The 21619-nt window shown below is 35.0% G+C and overlaps 1 protein-coding gene across 3 annotated transcripts; it reads right to left on the minus strand.

Annotated features, from left to right (window-relative positions):
* Positions 1 to 350: 350 nt before the first annotated feature.
* Positions 351 to 19431, minus strand: LOC131955861 (heterogeneous nuclear ribonucleoprotein K). Of its 3 annotated transcripts, none has more exons than XM_059320157.1 (15): positions 19299 to 19431; positions 8085 to 8130; positions 6920 to 7032; positions 6753 to 6809; positions 5949 to 5992; positions 5427 to 5499; positions 5022 to 5132; positions 4677 to 4805; positions 3818 to 3984; positions 3559 to 3729; positions 2563 to 2594; positions 2401 to 2471; positions 2183 to 2260; positions 1863 to 2032; positions 351 to 590 (listed from the first exon to the last, which is right to left on the minus strand). In XM_059320157.1, the coding sequence occupies exons 2-15, from the start codon at positions 8101 to 8103 to the stop codon at positions 563 to 565; spliced, it is 1263 nt and encodes a 420-aa protein (XP_059176140.1). In that variant the 5' UTR covers positions 8104 to 8130; positions 19299 to 19431; the 3' UTR covers positions 351 to 562. The 3 variants fall into 3 exon arrangements, with proteins under 3 accessions (XP_059176140.1, XP_059176136.1, XP_059176150.1); XM_059320153.1 differs by having other exon boundaries at positions 2557 to 2594; XM_059320167.1 differs by lacking the exons at positions 5949 to 5992; positions 8085 to 8130; positions 19299 to 19431 and having other exon boundaries at positions 2557 to 2594; positions 6920 to 6992.
* Positions 19432 to 21619: the final 2188 nt, after the last annotated feature.

A 21619-nucleotide genomic window follows, 5' to 3' on the forward strand; every position in this document is an offset into this window, starting at 1 on the left:
TCCATGTAGCATGTCTAATAGTTAATAAGTTATGGTAATTTTTCTTTTCTTTTGGTGAATTTTTAAAAATTGCTCAATAATTATAATCTAGTGTTAAAAAATGGGCATAGTGCCAACACCACAGCTTGTACAAACCATCAATCAACTATAGTGGCAAATCAGAGTAGGAAATATGAAAAAGTAAAATATATGCCAGAAATGGACTAAAATGAAAGTCATTAAAATGAAAGTCATTCAATTGAATAACATAAGTCTGGAAAATTATTGAACCTATTTGAGGCTTAATTATTTTATATTATCTACATTAAGAAATGCCTCTTATATGGAAAAAAAAAATGTCAATACATTAAGTAATAAAGATAGGCAAAGTCTTTTACAGGAACAAAAGTTTATTTTTAAATTAAAAATCATTTAGCTAAACATGGAACTGATAAGAGTACATTAAAATGGCGGCTCTTTAAAACAAAATAGACATAGTGGACCATTAGGAGATTATGTACAATGAAAAAGCCAGTTTTTTTTGCATCCCTCGCATCTGTCAACAGGATCAACTGGTGCTGCTTTAAAATTTGCTGGAATTTTGTTTGACACTGAAATAAGAGATGTCATGTCGTTAAATAAGAGATGGCAAGAAATTAAATCATTGTAACACAGCCAAGCATTCCTAATTATAAAGTTAACAATTGTAGAAAAAACATGCACCAAGCCAATCAGTGGTTAGCTGACTGCCGTAGTCAGAGAAGATTGTGATTTATTGTTCATTCCAATGTAAAACAACTAAATCACTAGTCTTCCAGACCACAACAGCCGGGGAGTATTAGTGCATTAGCAGCCCATCACCAGTTACAGTTTGTGGTTAATGCAGCAAGCAAGTAAGTGAAAAATGACAAGCAAAAAGTGTAATTGCAATAAAACTTGACATTCTCTAGAGCTTTTATTTAAGTCATAAAACAATTTAACTTTATGAAACTAGGCCAAAAACCATGTAACACCTAAATCTGGCATTCAAAAACAAAGCAAGCATTTAAAAATGCACTATTAAAATCCATTCCAGTAATCTCCAGAGCTAGGAATATTAACTCCACTCTCATAATATATCAGCATCATGCATAAAATATATATGGAATCAATTCTTATAATTCTATCTATAATGATTAATGTATTAAAAACATTTTCTAGCGGTTATCTTTATTTGCCAGTATTTTATCATGCTGTAGAATCCTGTTTCAACTGCTGATAATTGACAAAGTCATCAAAATATAAGATAAAACAATTCAATTATTTAAAAAATATTGATTCACCACTGAGAGTTTATGTTAGAGTTTGTGTTAATGTTAAGTAACTTGACAAGTCTCAGTTGACATCCCCAATTTCCATGTACAAAGATAGAGAAAAAAAGAGAATTCACATTTTTAAATTAACTCAATATAAAAGCCCTATAAATTTCTTTATCTGAGTACACAGTTTTTGGTAGATGTCAATGGTAATGTTAATCAGCATAGCTGAACACCTAAGAAGTTAGGAAATTTTTCCATGCAGGTAATAGGATGCAAAGCTATGTTTTAAATTTAAAAATCAAATCACACCATTTACAGGTTTTTTCTAATAAACATTATTGTTAATAAAAGATATGGTTAATTTTGTAATTTGTGGTGGGAAAATTGTCCTTGAAGGGAAAAAAATTATCCCTGCCTATAAAAATAAGAGATTTAGTTATATAGATTACTGAATATTAACTTGTTTAATATTTTATAACAATGATAGATACTTAAGAACTTTAATTCAAGATGAACAAGTGAAAAATTTGATGAGCCATAATTATCCACAGGATTCTGGCAGTAAAAAACATTCTTAACACATACCTCATTTGCAATAAGTACTGAGCATTTTGAATCTGGTCTGGTGTTCCACTTATGCTGATAATACGATCATTTGATCCTGGTAACGGTTCATCAATAACTATCATAGCACCAGATCTCCTTCTTATGTCTGTGATACGACTACCACCTTTTCCAATAATAGCACCAGCCAGCTAACAGAAAGAAAAAATAAATTCCATCTAACCATCAGCAATGAATACTTAAATTCTTGGGTTTAAAAAAACAAATTTGCCATTGAACAGTGTTAGACATCAGACTTTGTTGATAGAGAACAGTATGAAACAATCATCAAGCAAACTTACATCTTTGGGTATTGTAACTTGAGTAGTTTCACATTCTTCATCACCAAAAGCCATTCCCTGACCTCCACCTAAGTTTGTCTGTGTAAAGTAAATACAGAAACATCTTTAAAATACACCAAAAGGCTGCTACATCACTTTAATATTTCATTAGAATTATGTGGACCTAACCATTTTATAAAGCCAGTACAGGTAAGACTGATAGATGCTGTATATCTTACCATATCTCCACTGAAATCTTGTTGCATTCCTCCACCAAAACCTCCACCTCCAAAGCCCCCACCACCCATACCTTTAGAAGAGAATTATCAAGTGAATACAAACAAATGTCAACATTGTTATGAGTGATCAAACTTAATATTTTTTTAAAAACTTACCCCTACCAAGACCCATGTTATTGGCATTCATGTTTCCCCTGAAAAAATAAAAATTTTAATCACACTTAAAATGTATTTCTTAATTGTAAACAACATATCAATCAAATCAATTCATGGCACAATGAAACTGTTAGATTATACTTTTTTAAAAGGGACATTAACACAACAAAAGATGTTGGAAAATGGATATTTTAGCGTAACCTTTTAACCTCATATGCTGCCCCTACCAATAAACCACTAACACAGCAGAAAGCTGCTTTTTAAAAACCTTTTTCATTATTTAGTGGGATTTCAGTTATTATATGCTGTGATTAAAATTTTGGATGAAATAAAAAAACGAATCCCCTTTCACTATTGGGATATGTAGTTCTTTTATTACACATTTTAAAATATTAAGACTTTTTCCCCCCACATCCTGAGCTGAAATAAATGAGATGTGACCAGATTGGGGATCCTAGATGCTATAATTAAATAGCTTAACTTTTAAGAAGAGTGTAATAATGAAAATGATGAAGAATATATTCTACCAGTAGAAAATTGGTGTCGATGACGATTTCATTGGTTAAGTTCAATGGAAACTATAAAGCTACTTGACTGGAAAAATCAGACAGACACTCAGAAAACTGATTTTTAAAGACTCTTTTCTTTTTTATTTCACAAGATAACAGTACAATAAATACATTTTAAAATTCCTGATTATTTTTACATTTTATGTTATGTGTTAAATAAGGTTAAAGGTATGGTTTTGTTTAATTTCTTATTTTATAACACTAACCCTCAGGCTTTGGGACGTGGCGATTGTGACAGCGCTTAAGGGTTAATGCCTTAAACTTTGAAATTAACTTGCCAATATTAACTCTTCTATGAGAACAAAAATTACTAACGCTTTTAATGTATATTATATTTAGAAATTATTTTATGGAAAATGGAACAAAGAAATAAGATAAAATCAATGTGTGTGTTGTATCAAAATACTATAAGTGGACATCATAAATTACACACCTCATTGATCCGCCTCTTCCGAAAGCAGAGCCCCTGCCCATTGATGGCTCCATGTCACCTCCCATGCCTCCTCCAAAAGATTTTCCTCCTCTCATACCACCACGCATACCCCCTCGCATGCCTCCTCTGCCAAAGTCCATACCTCCACCCATACCAAATCCTTCCATGCCCCTGAAAAGAGAAATTTAAACATTCAAGATTCACAACAGTTTTTTTTTACTGTAACGTCACAAGAACAGTGCTACAATGTGCAACTTACATTCTTCCCCGCAAGGCACCCCTCAGACCTCTAGGAGGCGGAGCAGCACCACGTGGTAAACCTTTACTTGCTCTGATATCTCCAGTAATGAAGCCTCCATATTCCGGTGCTAGAAATTCATCACTAAATGATGGGTCATATGGGTTGATTGGACCTTTTGGTGGAGCCTGTACCAAGATAAATCAGCCTGATCAGACTATATTTTGAAACCAGCTATATAGCAATGTTACTTTTCCCATTTATTCACAAGTTTTATCTCTATTTTGAATCAATATATCTACCTCACTGATTACTTTAATCCTTGCACAACAATTTATTTTCAACAACAATGCCTAGATGCTTAAATTAACCAAACACAGCTTTCTTAAAAAAAAAATAACATTAATAAGAAATTGTTCTAAGCATTTTAAATTTCATAACAGAAATGGAGGCTATAACTAGAGTTAATGTTTTTAAGTATACAAGGTTAGATTATAATCAGCTTGCAAAGTAATGGCAAACTTCAACATACCAATGGTCCACCATATCATAGTCATACATGACAAATTATAAATTAAGGGTAAAATGTTGGTCATTAACATGTAATAAATTCATTTATATTGAGCCCTTACACTTTTACTATTAAAGAAAAAGAAAATGTATCTTAATTATTTAAAATGATTTGTCATTTAAAGTTTAAAAATGTTTAATTATAACAATTTTTTTTTTTAACTGACAAGTTTAAAAAAAAAATTATTTAAAATTTTAAAAAAATCTTCAGCTCTAATCTTAGTGTATAATGAACTGCCTTGTCTGTGTACCAAAATATCTAAAGATGTTCATATACTTGTGAAATTTGAAGATAAATATTTGCCAATACCTGTTGTAACAGCTCTATAATCTCTTCAATACAACCAACAACAATTTTTGGTTTGCCTGTGATAGCCACTACCCTGTCAGTGGAGTTAGGGCAACAAGTTGAAAACACTTTAATATTTGCTCCAGTTTTCTGAAAAATGTAATTAACAATGAGAGACTTAACACAAGGATTGTTAGTTAGCCCAAAGGAATAAAAGAATAATTTAGCTAAACTTAAATTATTACAAGGATTATTCCTTAGCTGATCAATGTAAGGGTGTGTGGTGAACCCAGAATAAGTCTGAATTTGGTTCACTGGCTTTATTTTCAAGTATTCCACCCAGCTTAAAGACAAAATCTTTCTTACTTCTCTGAGCTCCTTCACTTTAAAGCCCTGCCTGCCAATGATACAACCAGCTTGACTTTGATGGACAATCATTCGAAGTTCAGATTCAGAATCATTTCTTTTATTTCTTGACTGAAAGTACATTTTATAATAGATTTAGATGAGAACAAATATTACATACTGACCATCAGTTTCATGTTTATTTAACTGTTTTATTTCATGTTTATTTAACTGTTTTATTTCATCTTTATTTGACTGTTCCATTGTAAGTTCATGTTTATTTGTTTTACTCATCTTTTTGGTTATAGTACCTTAGCAGGTTCATGCTTTTTTTTTATGTTCATGCATATATTATTCAACGATGTATATTGCTCATGTTCTTATTAAAAAAAGTACCATGCAACTAAACAAATGATAGGTACTTACATCTTCCATTTCTGGTAAAATGTCTAAAAGCATGTCAAGGACTGTGCCCAATTCAGCTCCAATGGATAGAACTCTGAAAAAAGATTACACATGAATTAACTACTAGCTGTACTGAACAGGGTTGTTTACATGACTACAAGTTTTAATGGATGATGGGCTAGCCAACTTATTTACTTGTTTATAGCAGTCCCCATAAATTAACTTAAGCTAAAATGTTTGACCATGAACGTCCCCTACCTTAAGAGTGTATGGAGAATGTGAAAAATATTGTGGAAGGATGTTTATATACATGTACTGGGCCTACATGGAAATGAATGAAGTGAGAGTTTTGCTTGTTTCTTTTTTATTGTAATAATTTTAAGTAAATGAGGGATGGGATGGGTTGGTAGGGTGGGTTTTTAAAGATTTACCAAGTGGGTAGTGGGTTGGTGATAGTAGTGGAAGTAGAGAGTGGAGTTTGCAATGATGAAAAGTTTGATTAAAACATAATAGAAAATTGGATATCAGGGTAGTGGTGGTTACCGTTCGGGACCGTTGCTATCTGGTACTGTAACACTGGCTTTGTACTGCACCGGGAAGGACCAGGGTCAGGAACAATCCAGGGTCGGGTCAGGGGTCGAGGATCGGGATGTTGTTTTGATTGGGAATGAATTTAAGTTGCGAGGGAAGTGGAAAAGGTAATTCAGTTAAGCAACATTGAAAGTTGAGATTATTAAATCGTGGCCATTAATAAAAACTATATTTAATTTAATCAGCAAATGCCACACAAGGTAGAACATATTTTTCAAAATTTGTAAATAAATATTAGAAAATGATATTAGCTATAAAGACAATCACCTGAAATAAAAGAAAGGGATATTTAATTCGAAAGATATGGGGCCCCTGATAATTGAGAGGACTGAGGGATTGAGACCCTTAAGCAATAAAACTACAGTTGACAAGGCATTAAAATGTATACCACTGAAGATGGTACTTTGGCATGCCATGGCTAAAATTCTTAACAACAAAAAATCCATAAACAATGAGCATATACATTTAGATTTGTGTGCCAGTTGGCAAATGTTATTCCAATGTCTACACACATTTGCACAAGTAAGACAACAAAGAAAGTAAATTGAAAAAAATTCTTTCAATTTTTAAGATTGTAACCAAAAATTTGTTTTGTAATATAAAATAAATCACAGTAACATACAACTCAACACATAAGAACTGTATCCTATATATTGAAATGCAATGATTTTCTTGGTTAGCCTCAATGATTTATAAAATAAAAAAATAAAAAACAAACAAACAAAAAACAACCTGATAAAATTAAATGAAACTTACATCATTTCTCAACCTGTTAATGTTGGCTCCACCTTTTCCAATGATAGCGCCAGCATTCTGTTCAATTCAAGAAATAATTACACTAATTAGTGGTACATAAAACTAATACACCACATAGACATTTTAAGTTTAGTGTCAATTAGTCTAAGAACAGACATATAACTTGCCTTGCTCTGCATGAGGATGCGCAATTCGATCCGAGGTCCTTCCCCTCTTCGTCGCTTGGGCAGGTCCACTTCTTCTTCGCCACCCTCTTCATCCCTGGGTCTTTTAATTCTACCTAGACAATCAACACCATTTTGTTAAAATTGGATAATACTGAGAAAAAGAATGGATGTAAAAAAAATACTTAGTGCAAAGACCAATGGCTAGAGTTGCTAGCCAAGCCAATGTTTCCCTGGATCAGACAGGTATGAATCATTTCACTGGATGCAGCCAGATCAATACCTAGTCACAATTCTTTTTTTCACAGTAGCAAAACAGACCAAAGTGGGGAGGCTCGTTAAGTCAAAACTAATAATATTTTTCTCTTAATCAGACTTTGTTACTTTTAGTTTAACTGTCAACATTAACACATTTTGGCAAAGACAACTTTGAAATAAACATAATGTTCACTATATGGAAAATTGGGAATCAACTGAACAAAATACAATTTGCTTTTAGATTCTTTTTTTTTTCTGAGTATATTGAAAGAAACCAATTGATTGATTTTATTAAACAATTTAACCACACCACCTCAAAAAAGATAGAAAAAAAAAACCCAAAGAGAAAAATATTTAACTAAAAAAATAATATATGCAACAATTTGTTACATTTTAAAAATGCTGAAATGATGTTCATGCAATTGAAATTTGTAGAAACTGCTAATTTATAAAGCTAGTGAATACCTTTTTTTCTAATCTGGTAGCACACAGGATACAAAAAGCACAAAGCTAATACAAGTCTCCACTAGGTACAGTAGCCTATTGTAAAAGGACCGTCAGAAGCACCTAAAGAAATCTTGTACTCATTCACTGAGTGACGCTAACCAAAGTAGTAGTCACACGCTCAAGGCAGAGCTTTCATTACCTGGGCTCGCCCTCTCTCTACCTGCAAGATGCCATCTTGTTGACATGCAGGTTACCCGGAGACAGCCAATGGCGGCACGCCAGGTTTACAAGAGATTGGGAGCTCACAATCGATCCCCATCCACTCCTCCCTCATTGCACGTGTTGTGACAAGACGAAGGTTAGCACTGGCAGACCAACCAAACACCAGCGGCTTTTATGTCAGCCTCGTCACACGTGAACATAGAGCAAGGAGAAAATTTTAAAAAAATAATAAAATACTCACTATCTTCTATATCAGACATGTTCTTGTTTGTCTTGCTTCAGGAAATCTGATGATTATAAAGGCAGTATACACCGACATGAGAGAACAAGCTCACAACATTTGATACAGCGTAAGGTATAATACATTCTGCGTACCAAGCTAAAGTATTAAGGACACCCAAGTTTTAACCATTTCAATCGTTAGCATAAAAGACCTCAGCACACACCGATTATACAACAAAAATCAGCACGCGCCGCTAATACAACAGACCTCAGCACACATCGGTGATAGGGCAGCACGCGCCGCTGATAGGGCAGCACGCGCCGCTGATAGGGCAGCACACACCGGTGATAGGGCAGCACACACCGGTGATAGGGCAGCACACAATAGGGCAGCACACAATAGGGCAGCACACACCGGTGATACAAAAGACTTCAGCACACACCGCTGATAGGGGTCATCCATTTATGACGTCCACAATGTTTTTGGATTTTGGACCCCCCCCCCCCCCCCCACAAAAATCCATTTTTTTCCCTTATAAAAGTCTGTATGCGTCCACAAAAGTCAGTTTTTTCGGACCCCCCCCCCCCCCGTGTGGACGTCATAAATGGATGACCCCAAACAACAGACTTCAGCACACACCGCTGAATGAAACAAACACGACTTGGAAACAAGTGAATGAAACAAGCACAAAACAGAAAATCTTGAGACAGATGTCAGCCTAAACAAAAACGTCTAATAACAATCATCGAATCCTCGATGCACCTGGTACTCGACAATTAATTACTAATCAATAGACCGCTTCAACAAAGGATGTATGTTTTCTCGCTAGTCATCAATGGTACACACATGGCATTTACAGATGAGGATGGGTTATTAAACATTATACAGGCGATAAAAAAACTTTGGGCTGCAATAAAGGGTGTGGGGATAAGAGAAATCAGCGGTTATACTGCAAGCAGGATCGTACAGGTTTATTTTGCTTAACGACTTCGTTACAAAATTTGACTGATGTAGTCACCACATTGTGTGGGCCAGATTTCTGTTGCATAGCCCTCACGCAAGCCTACCCCCCCCCCCCCCATAACAAAGTTAACTTTCAGTACTTAATACCCCGTGTAACAGTTACTGTTGAAATCATTTGCAGCAGGCTATACAGAAGCTAAATACTGCTGAACACAACCATAGGGCTTGTATCATGGTGTGAACCAGAGCTTAATGACTATCTAGTAGTAACCGCACCACTGTAGTGGCGCCACTGTATTACATCGCAACATTGAGGACACCAAGCCATTGTTAATAACGGCCTAGATGATGTCCACCGGGGTCAAACTAGAACAAAATGAAGCGTACCTTTATTAGTCCGTGTCACCTAGGATAGAATAAACCCAACCATTTGCTGAACTGTTCACCTCACCTGCGCGCCAACCAACAGGAAAGGATATTTTTCTAATCAATATGGACACGCCCAACAGACAGCCGAGGACATCCGTGTGACCATGGAGACAACAACTTTCTCCAGGTGACAGGCACAGCTAACAGGGATGTGACCAGACCAGGGAAAAAAATTAGGAAATTTTCTTCGGACAAGAACTCAATATGTTTTATCTATTTTTTAAATCGCAGTTAAAGCTGTCGCACGCCATTACTGTTCTAATTAATCGTTTAATATAGCTAATATTATAAATAAAAGAAGTTTATGTTACTCTAAAATGACATTGAAAGTCTTGTCGAATTGCAATTTAATGTTTAACTTATAAACAACTTTTTTTTTTTAAAATTACAATGTAACAAAAGTGGCAATTAAGTTCAACATTTAGCTAATTTAAAGTGTACTAATGTAGTCTAGTTACACTTTTGTTTTCAATTTTAAATTATGCCTTATATATATATATTATATATTATATTCTTTTAAAGATTGGCATGGTAAAAATGTTAATCTTCAACTGTAAAATGCCTAGATTCAGATTAATTGTAATTTGAAAGTTTTGGGTTCAGGTGATGGAAAATGAAATTGACCAGATTAGCTGAAATTAGAAAGGGTCTGATATGTGAACCAAAGTTAACCATTTCGATAGCCAAACCACATTGTTATTTTTGTTTTTGGAATGGCTTAACTGTAAATTGTTTGAGGTCATCCATAAATGACGTCACGTTTTTTTTTTACGATTTTTACCTCCCCTCTCCTCTCCATCACAAAAGACAGACCCCTCCCCCCTAAAATGACGTCACACCTCAGCCAACAACCGCTCCCCCTCCTCAATATTGAATTTTTTTTTAAACATCGATTTTTTTTCTAAAATATTGACTGAGCTCGACCAACGTAGGGTATTGTAATAAATTTATATTACAATTTTTTTTTTAAAGTTTTCTAAAACGCGTAATAGCGGCTAAAACTCAGTTTTAATTACTTTTTTAAAATAAAAAAATATGACGTCACACTATCTGACCCCCTCCCCCTCATCACACGTCACAAAATTACGGATCCCCCCCCACTACGAGTGTGACGTTGTTTATGGAAGACCCCTTATTAATAACAGTCCATGTCGTATTTTTTCTTCGGAGTCACGTTGAGTTCAGTTTTTTTTTAAAATCTGTAGGCCTATAGCATAGGTATTGCAGGAACAGCTATTTGAAATTACTGTGACGTCATTTTAATTTTTTCCCCCACAAGCAGTACCAAACACGTACTTGGGGGTCAAGGTGAGGTCACAAGAGCCACGGTTGCTACAAGGGGGGGGGGGGTGGGGGTAGTCTAGTCCTCATAGTCACCTTTTGCAAGGATTTTAATATTAATTTTAGATAGCTAAATAAAATAAAATCAGAGAGAAACTGTAGATTTGGGTGGGTTAAAATACAGAAAGATAAATTAGGCTATATCGATAGCTAGATTACCAGGCTAGGGAGATGCGAGTTTCATTTGAAGAAAGACATTATTTTAGAGTACTTTTTTCCCGTGTTTTTGATAAATATTCAACTGATATCAGCGGAAAATTTGGACCAAAAAATTGCGTTCTGAAAAATACTGAAATTCGCAGAAATTCTGAATCTTGACCTAGATCTATATTTCATCTTAATCTAGCACCGTCAGACCTAGCGCAATCGTCTAATTAAAAAGAAATGTGCATATTTGACCTAAGTACTGTAATACTCGATTTAAATATGAATATATGGAATGCACAAGTCGGCCGTTTCCGTAAATATCATTTTCGTTTTTTTTTCCTAATTTTTAAAACTTCGGTAAAAATCGAAGATCGGCGGAAAAATTCGGCAAAAATGAAATCAGCGGAGGAAAATTGCAGCTGAAACGGAAAAATCGGATTTCCGCTAAAATTCGGAAAAGTCACATCCCTGGCAGCTAATCGCACAACGACGTCTACCCATCAACTACCCACACAACGACGTCTACTCAACTACCCACACAACGACGTCTACCCATCCACACAACGACGTCTACCCATCAACTACCAACACAACGACGTCTACCCATCAACTACCCATAAAACGACGTCTACTCATCAACTACCCACACAACGACGTCTACTCATCAACTACCCACACAACGACGTCTACCCATCAACTACCAACACAACGACGTCTACCCATCAACTACCCATAAAACGACGTCTACTCATCAACTACCCACACAACGACGTCTACCCATCAACTACCAACACAACGACGTCTACCCATCAACTACCCATAAAACGACGTCTACTCATCAACTACCCACACAACGACGTCTACTCATCAACTACCCACACAACGACGTCTACCCATCCACACAACGACGTCTACCCATCAACTACCAACACAACGACGTCTACCCATCAACTACCCACACAACGACGTCTACTCATCAACTACCCACACAACGACGTCTACTCATCAACTACCCACACAACGACGTCTACCCATCCACACAACGACGTCTACCCATCAACTACCAACACAACGACGTCTACCCATCAACTACCCACACAACGACGTCTACCCATCCACACAACGACGTCTACCCATCAACTACCAACACAACGACGTCTACCCATCAACTACCCACACAACGACGTCTACCCATCAACTACCCACACAACGACGTCTACCCATCCACACAACGACGTCTACTCATCAACTACCAACACAACGACGTCTACCCAACAACTATCTACACAACGACGTCGATCCAGCAACTTATCGCATAACGGCGTCTGCCAAACATTAAAATATTAACAATAACGACTAACCTAAAACAACTGTACAATAGCCTGGTTGCTTGCCGAGGTCTACCCATTATTTAAAACTACCTTTATTACGGCCCCATGTCTAAATGTATTTAGACAATCTGAAATGAAATCTTTGACGAGTTATTTTAAAAATGCCAACAAAGAGCTGATTGATATGGCTCTATAATAGGTCCTAGCCAAGGTTTCAAAAATATCGATACTTCTCCCCTCCTCCGATCAATGTTAAGCGCTACCTTTAGCATTTAAAAATAAGCCAGCTCTTTGTTCTTGAAACGATCGAATGCCACGCAGCAGTCTCAAGACAAAAGTTGAGGCATAATCGAAACATCAATTCGCGCAGGCAATTTTTATCAAACAACATTAATTATACCTACTGGCAACTAATCACCACAGAGGAAAGATGAACTTCTAATGGCAGGGAGCAATGTTAACACAACATACATTGATTTTTGTACCGTGTATCTTCAGAGAGTCATGCCTTTGTTGAAGAGTGACACATGACCTCTCACTTCTGCTAGCTTTACACGGGGGGGGAGGGGGGGGGGGGTGTCATCCATGTATGACGTCCACGGGGGGGGGGGGGGGGGGGGGGTTCAAAAATCGACTTTTGTGGACGCGTGTGGACGTCCACGGGTTGAATTTAAGATCGACGTGCTTACAATTTAAAACAAACAAAGTCTTATCCTGCATGTAAAACGTGAAACTAAAACAACAGCGCAGCATGTAAATAAAGCACTGGATTTAACCTACACCTGTTTTATAAGTAACGTCAAGATATTTGACGTTTGTTGCCTACACTCCCTGCCGATCGTCACTAATCTTCGTTAAAAACCAGGACACCTAAAATGACGTCACACTTCAAAACTGCAATTTAAATAATAAATACATAAAAACGTTTATAATTACAAGCTTTTATAAATGCACTAAAAAGAAGAAAATAACACAATTTTTATTAAATATAAAATAATTTTTAAAAATATAATAAATCTGCGGCTACTTTATATATAAAAAAAATTACTTTCTTTAAATATATTAATGCACTACTATTTATATCACTATAATTAAAAGCATGGGCCGCTTGTTTTATTTAAATACTTATTATTATAGCGGCCCACGCTTTTAATTATAGTGATATAAATAGTAGTGCATTAATATATTTAAAGAAAGTATTTTTTTTATATATAAAGTAACCGCAGATTTATTATATTTTCAAAAATTATTTTATATTTAATTAAAATTGTATTATTTTCTTCTTTTTAGTGCATTTATAAAAGCTTGTAATTATAAACGTTTTTATGTATTTATTATTTTTATACTTTTTAGTATTAACGAGTAATACGCATGTTAAGACAATATAGTGTAGCAACAAAGATATGATACACAATTTGAAAAACAGTTTTGCTTTAATAATATGATTAGTTTTACTATACGTGTCACAGTATTATGGGATGGCGTAGTCTAGGGGTAAAGAACTAGAATGCTGACCCGACTAAAAACCATCGCGCGCCTATGGAACCAGATGACGCGCTTGTGACGTAGAGCTCCCCTCGCTCCACGACCAACACGGCCCGTGTGGGTAGAACTGCCTACTAATTCGGTCCAAATTTTAATTAATTCATAAAAATTAATTAGGCGACCAATTACGAACCGTATCTGTTAGTTAGAAGTGCCTGCAATTTCACACGGGCGTTTCGATCTAGACAGACAGACAGACTGACGAGGAAGTGAGTGTAATAAAAGCTTGTAAAAAAAAAAAAACAGCATTTTTTCCTCTAATATTTACTGAGAATGAACAGCTTTGAATAGGCCTCGATTGGTTTTCGTTTGAAGTTTTTAAGGAAATTAACTACGTGAAGCAACGGCTCTATGTCGGTTTCTAACATTATTGCAAAGCGCGTCGTCACACTTTATGAAATCCCCTTCCAGCACCTCCATAGTGTGACGTCATTTATGGATGAACCCTTATAAAAGAAAATCACCTCTTTGGAAAGCGAGCGATTTAGTAAACATAATAGAAGCCATGAACCCTAGGAGGCCTTGCGACTTATTAATGTCATAAATGCGTTTAAAAGAAACCCTACTGATTTTTCTCTCCACTGGCTACATTCTACTTCTAATATTTAGGCCTAATAATAAACATTATCGAAAATATTATAGCCGTGAATCAGTAAATAGATACACAATACATGTCACTGATTAATAGTAAATTGGTAGTAAGTTTTTAGAGGTCTCTTAAATTTTTGTGGATGTCCACAGGGGGGGGGGGGGGCTCGGTCGAAAGTGGACGCGTGTGGATGGGCGGGGGGGAAGAGAGAGAGGGCTCTAAAATCCGAAAATTTTGTGGACGTCATAAATGGATGACCACTTGTCAGTTGGGAAAACAACATTAAAAACTGGCTTTAATCTGACAACAATGTCAGATAGTTGATTAGCCTGAACTATCAGATTCTCAGATGTTATAAACTTTTATTCTTGCCCCGTAGTTCCTAAAACAATGGATGTTGGTATACCAGGACAGTCCAAAACGCATTTAAGAGTAATAGTAATTTTAAACTAACAAGGTGCTGGGTTAAAATAACTTTAAATTCCATACTATTGTAGCTTAAGTAAAGAAGCTTGTTTATTTACATAATCTATAATATAATGCAGGTGGTAGTGTGTCAGTCCTTCCTTCCGTCATCGCTATAGATGTGTCTTATAATTGGATGGGTAGGGTTTATTTATATAATAACTAAAAATTTTGGTGGCCGGAAAGAACCGCAACGGAAAAAAGCGCAAAACAAAAAGCGCAACGGAAATAAGCGCACACGGAAAAAAGCGCACACGGAAAAAAGCGCACACGGAAAAAAGCGCAAAGAGAAAAAAGCGCAAACGGAAAAAAGCGCAAACAGAAAAAAGCGCACACGGAAAAAAGCGCAAACGGAAAAAAGCGCAAAGAGAAAAAAGCGCACACGGAAAAAAGCGCACACGGAAAAAAGCGCACACGGAAAAAAGCGCACACGGAAAAAAGCGCAAACGGAAAAAAGCGCAAACAGAAAAAAGCGCAAACGGAAAAAAAGCGCAAACGGAAAAAAGCGCACACAGAAAAAAGCGCAAACGGAAAAAAGCGCAAACAGAAACAGAAAAACGCACAACCAGAAAAAACACAACGAAAAATGTGCAAAAGAGAAATTTAGCACAAAGACCATATGGACTAGATGACACATTTATACATGACTGTTAGGGCTCTTTTGCACATTTTTCGTTGTGTTTTTCTGGTTGCGCATTTTTCTGTTTCTGTTTGCGCTTTTTTCCGTGTGCGTTTTTTTTCCGTTTGCGCTTTTTCTCTTTGCGCTTTTTTCTGTGTGCGCTTTTTTCCGTTGCGGTTCTTTCTGGGAACCAAAAATTTTGTATAGTTGGCACTTTTTTTTCTCTTTTGCATAAGTGAATAAAATTTTAAATTAACGCACATTGCTAAAACATTAAATGGATCAATGACAAATTATACTTTCATGTAGATTACTAGAAAAATTAGATACATTTTAATAACAGTAGGGTAAATAAACTAAATTAAAATCTTTTATAATTTTGACAGGGGAGGTAATTTAAAAAGAAATTGAAAGCACGCTAATAAAAAAAAATGTGAATGCAAATTTTCCGGACCTGCAAGAGGACATTTTTGTTAGAATGTTATAATTAGCATGGATTGATACAATGCACCGTGGTAGGTAAAATACGGATATTTCAAATATTGCCTTTTGTTTAATTTATGAATAAGTTGGGGTATTATAGTCGTTTACTACTAAGTTGAATCAGGCAGTTCCCCCGGAGCCACGGACGCTTGTGATTTAGCGCCCCGGGCTAGAGTGTGAACACTATGTGTTTATGTTTGCATTTAAGTTGTTTATGTGTTGCGTTTGTGTGTTAGTTTTTTTTGCGTTGGGTTTGTGTTTTCGTTTGTCTTTGTGTTCAGTTCTGTTCTCAAGTTGGTACATTTAAAAAAGATTCACCTTGGCAGAGCATAGTTATGCAGCTAGTGAAATTATAATCAATAATTGTCATATGTGTAGACCTATTCAGCCAAGTAATCACAACCCCTCTCCCACCACAACGACCTTAATGCATATCCACTAAAAAAATTGGTGGAAAAATCTTGGTAACTATGACAACGACTGCCATCTTGCAGTCTAGGCTGCATATTTAAAAACAAAGTGTATATAACAGTAACATTTTTTGGGGCATGTATCTTTCGGGAGAACAGATGGCTCCCAGTGTGTCTATATGGCATATTCTATGACCTAATAATTCTATCAGGAATCAACAATTTTTTTTAAGTACTGAAGTAGGCTAAGGTGGCTATATTTTCCTTATCTATATATATATATAATTCTCTTCATGGAGACCATAGAAAACGCCAAGCTGTAAGCGCGTCAAGCAGCCCCCTCTCTACCTCTCTAGGCATATCCCTACCACCCCCACATGGTAGAGCCGGATTTAGTGACTGCTATTAGGGGCAGATATTTTAGTTTGAAACGATTTTAAACTTAGGGGAGGTAACGACTAGAAATCTCACCCTCTCGGCTCCACCCCTTAAATTTTTTTTACTATTTTTATTCAGCAGAAATCTTCTCAAGAGTATTCTCACCTACAAAGTTTCGTGGCATTCAGATGAACGGCGACAAACTGTATCTGACTTTTATCTTTTATATACCATATGTAGAGAAAAATCTCATCGCATGGAACATTAAAATAAAATTCTAAAACTTAGGTCTCAAATTAGTAACATAAGACAAAAAAAAACTATTTTCCAACGTAAGTCAATGATGTTAGTGGTAGGTGACACCAGTTTGGCAGGATTTAAATTCTTTAACTCACTACCAATGCCTTGGAATAAGCTCAATTGTTCTATTCTAATTAGAAAAATGCAAATAATCTTGTGTAGTTACGCTATATTGTTTTTTCAGATTCAGACCTTTATCTGCCATGTTGTTATTTCCTATATAATAAGTCAAAGTAAAAATGTGCATTTTTAAAAAAAAATAAAGCATAACATCAAACAGAAACAAGCCTATACAATTATTAATGCAAATTTACTTAAAAGTACTACCCCTGTTTTATAATTTTGCAAACATATTTTATAAAATTTTCATTTTCGTTTCCCCCTTGCTTCATTTTTTACAGGGCTTATATAAGACCCTACATTTTAAATAGAAAAAAAAATATTTCTTTTCTCATATTAAAGCCAGAAATATAATTTTGGTACCAATGGAATTCTTAATACTTCCTCTAACTCATGATTTTAAGATGAAATAGGTCTACTCAAAAGTTCATTTTTATAAGATATAACAAAAAGCAAATCAGGACAAAAACAAAGTGGACGTAATTATGCAGATATGCGCTATTTTTTTCTATTTTTTTTTTACAATAAAAGATCTAAAGCCTAAGCCTTTTGAATACTTTTACCATGTTTGGCACATGAAAGTAAGTTTTAAATAAAAAAAAAGGGTTGAAAAAAAATTTTGGTCGTCATAGAAACCCAAAAAAAAAAAACGAATTATTCGGTACTTTTAAAAAAAATGCTAAAGCTTTTTATAATTTTATTTATAATTAATTTTATTTAGGCCTATAGCAATCAGATTTAAACTGCTTATATAGGTCTAGGCCTATATATTAAAACTTTTGTCAAGACAACCTTTTGAAATAGCTAGGCCTAATAGTACGAATTTTACAAGGTCTAAAAAATCGTGCCCTTTTTAGTATTCAAAAGTTTCAAAATTTGCATATTATTTACCATATACTTTTTTTTCTATCAAACCCATCAAAATTCCATCGTGACATAAGTTGTATTTTTGCATGAAGAACAATTAGGCCTACTGAAAATATGGTTGGCATTGTTTAATAAATAAAAAAAGAAGTAGGGACCTAGGCTTTTTAGTGTTAAAAACCTCCGAACTGAGAAAAACAAAGTAATAAGTAATAAAAAGTAGGTCACAAAATTTCCATATATGTGTAAAGTGCAAAGTCGATGATTGTAAGCTTAATGTGTTTCCGAATTGATGGAAATTAAGATAGTTAAATTAAAATAGGTCTACATGAGAAATCCAGCTTTCCAATGATGCCAAATACAATATGATGAAGGATATAAAACTTTGGCTGATTCTAGATGATATGCATGCACAATGAAGAGAAACTACGACTTCCCTTCGCGGCGATGTTTTGGATGGTGCTGCGCATGCATGTGTTTACAACAGCAGAACCCTAACCCCCAACAATAACCCTAGCTCAGCTATTAAGGCTTAAGGTCACTGCGCATGTGCAGAACTATCTTTTGCCGACCAGGTGGAGATGCTGGGGTGAAAAATCTTTTTCCGAGTAGTTACCTCATAAAACTGTTCATAGATAGCTTGTAAGGTTGGGAAAAATTGATTATTTAATAGTAATAGGGTCATGAAAATGTTAGGCCTATTTCAAACATAGGGCTATGGCCTACAATTTTTTCTCACTTAAGTTATTTTCTAAATATAAAAATAGACAAAGTATCCAAAAGTGCAAGAAATCCATCATGACAAAAACCAGAAATTTATTTGATTTTTTTTTTAAGGAGCATATCCCCTCTAAGTCTTAAAGCAGTCTACCATAGCCTACATAATTACGAAATTATTCATGGTACTCTATTGAGGTCAGGGGTCATTTCCACACGACGCTGCTGCAAAACCCTAACGACATGAAACACTTATTCAGTAATGCTGCTCAATGATTTGTAGGCCGATATTTCTACTACTTTTGGCATTCCATACGGGTGGTAGCTCTATCCAAAGCTCGTCGACCTCCTCAATTAAATAAGGGTTTGGGGGAGGGAGAGGGGGGGGGGGGGGGGCTGAGTGAGCGAACAATCAGCGCAGCTATGCCGATTGGCAATGGCCTGACTTTTTTAAGCAAATGGGTATGTAGCGTAGATATAGTATGGTGGTTATCATTAATAATCCTAAATGATAAATAAAATGGCACCTACCAGAAATAGAAGTTTTTAGTCAACTAAATAGTTTATTGAATATTACGTCCAGGTAGCCTACAACGCAGCATAACGAGAAAAGGAAGTGATATCTTGAAAGTGATGCTGCAGTGAATCTAGTCTGGATTCTTTAGGCCTATGGAAATCAGATATAGGATTTAAAAATTAAATTATTATAGTTTTAGAAATATTCACATTTTGTAAAATATATTTTTCTTTTGAGTTATGTACCAATGTTTTTTTTGAGCGGTTATATTTAGATTATTTGGATCGTAGCCTAGCTTGCCGGAATGACGCCGGTTCGGCAACAGGCTAGAAGAGAAGATCTTTCTAAAGTTTCATTTGCTGATAAACCCCATGCTAGCGTAGGCCCTACGCTTGCAGCGTCACTTTAAATAAATTATAAACAGCTAGGGCAGCTAGGGCTAAGCTGAAATGAGAATGCCTGATTTTTAAAAATGTCTCATCAGCAAAACAAACAAAAAACTCTTTTCGTCTCAGAAAATTGAAAATGGGAATAGTTACTTTCTTAATTTGAATTTTGACAAATATGCAGATTAAAAATATAGATCTAGTTTTTAAAAATGTTCAAAAATAATCTAGCCGCTCGAAGTTTGTCAAAGTAACAACAGACTAACAAAACTAGATCTAGATCTGGATAAAACTAGGTCTAGGTCAATATATTTGAATAGAATCTACATGTCTTCAGATTAAGTTAGATGATGTCACTAGACTAGAAGCTGGCATGTCAGGAGCAGCTAAGACCCGCGCGTTATCTTCAGACAAAAACAGGCCTTCTTTCAGACATTTTTATCCGACGGGATCTTGGCTTGGCTCAGAGGCGTAGCGACCCTTCCCGGCGCCCGCGGCGAACTTTCAATTTGGCCCCCTCCCCGCTTATATATATATATATATATATATATATAAAACCTATATAGGCATATGTATATATATATATATGTATATATATATATATATATATATATATATATATATATATATATATATATATATATATATATATATATATATATATATGTGTGTGTGTGTGTGTGTGTGCGTATAGCTATATAGATATATAATTCTCTTCTGGGAGACGCTAGAAAACAAGCTGTAAGCGCGCTCCCTAACACCCCCACCCCTACATGGTCTGGTGAGCTGTGGTTCACGCTAAATGTTTACAAGCAGAGCCGGGTTTAGTGACGACTATTAGGGGCAGATAATTAAGTTTGAAACGATTTTAAACGTAGGGGGGGGGGGTAACTAAGTGGAGTTTACTTTAACGGAGGGGGGAGGAGGGGGGTTATTGTCCTTAACGAGCTACTTGTAGTGTTTTAAAGAAATATTTTCAGTGGCAGCGTTGGTACTGTCGAATTCACAAATTGTGAATTACTGAAAAGTAGAAAAAACATTGACCACCGGAGTATGATATGCCGCGGGTCGGCTCGTATATATATATATATATATATATATATATATATATATATATATATATATATATATATATATATATATATATATATATATATATATATATATATATATATATATATATATATATATATATATATATATATATATATATATATATATATATATATATATATATATATATATATATATATATATATATATATATATATATATATATATATATATATATATATATATATATATATATATATATATATATATATATATATATATATATATATATATATATATATATATATATATATACATGTATCTATATGTGTGTGTAATCGTGTGTGTATAAGATAAGCGTGTGTGTGTGTAATCGTGTATAAGCGTGTGTGTATGCGTATGTACGACAGTCCGGACAAGGTGTAATAATTACAGTGTATGATTTTCGTTCCTTAAAACTTGACGCCAATTAAATTCCTATTAAGATGCGTTATCCTTTTGCAAAAGATTAGTAATGTCAGTAAAAAATATGCCTGATCTGAGTTAGAGGGTGGTTTGTAGCAAGTGCTAATGTGATAGATTGACGATAGAAGCATGTGGTTGTATATAACGTTTATTGGGTCTAACTACATGTTGATAATCAGAGAGGACGGAAGTGACGAGAGACAACTATTTATATAATGTAAGGGACATCACTCAAGATAACAATATAAATATAATACTAATACAGAAGAGTGAGTTCCCTTGACCTCACAATTATCTCAATCTATTACATCCCTTTACCCTTAGAACACAATAACACATCTCTCAATAGAACAATTGATAGTATCCTAAAATCACCAATTATATTGTAACATGAACACTATGGTAGATTACATCCTTACAAACAATGCACA

Source organism: Physella acuta, unplaced genomic scaffold, assembly GCF_028476545.2.
Source record: "Physella acuta isolate Inbredline_101_S28 unplaced genomic scaffold, ASM2847654v3 ptg000079l, whole genome shotgun sequence".
Lineage (NCBI taxonomy): Eukaryota > Metazoa > Mollusca > Gastropoda > Physidae > Physella > Physella acuta.

What these genes read in the sequence shown, in the direction of transcription:
- LOC131955861 (XM_059320153.1), bottom strand. An exon ending in TTAACAGGTTGAGAAATGAT is followed by an intron (nt 5,993 to 6,752) that starts GTAAGTTTCATT and finishes TTCCCGGTGCAG; the next exon opens with TACAAAGCCAGTGTTACAGT. An exon ending in GATAGCAACGGTCCCGAACG is followed by an intron (nt 5,500 to 5,948) that starts GTAACCACCACT and finishes ATCTTTTTTCAG; the next exon opens with AGTTCTATCCATTGGAGCTG.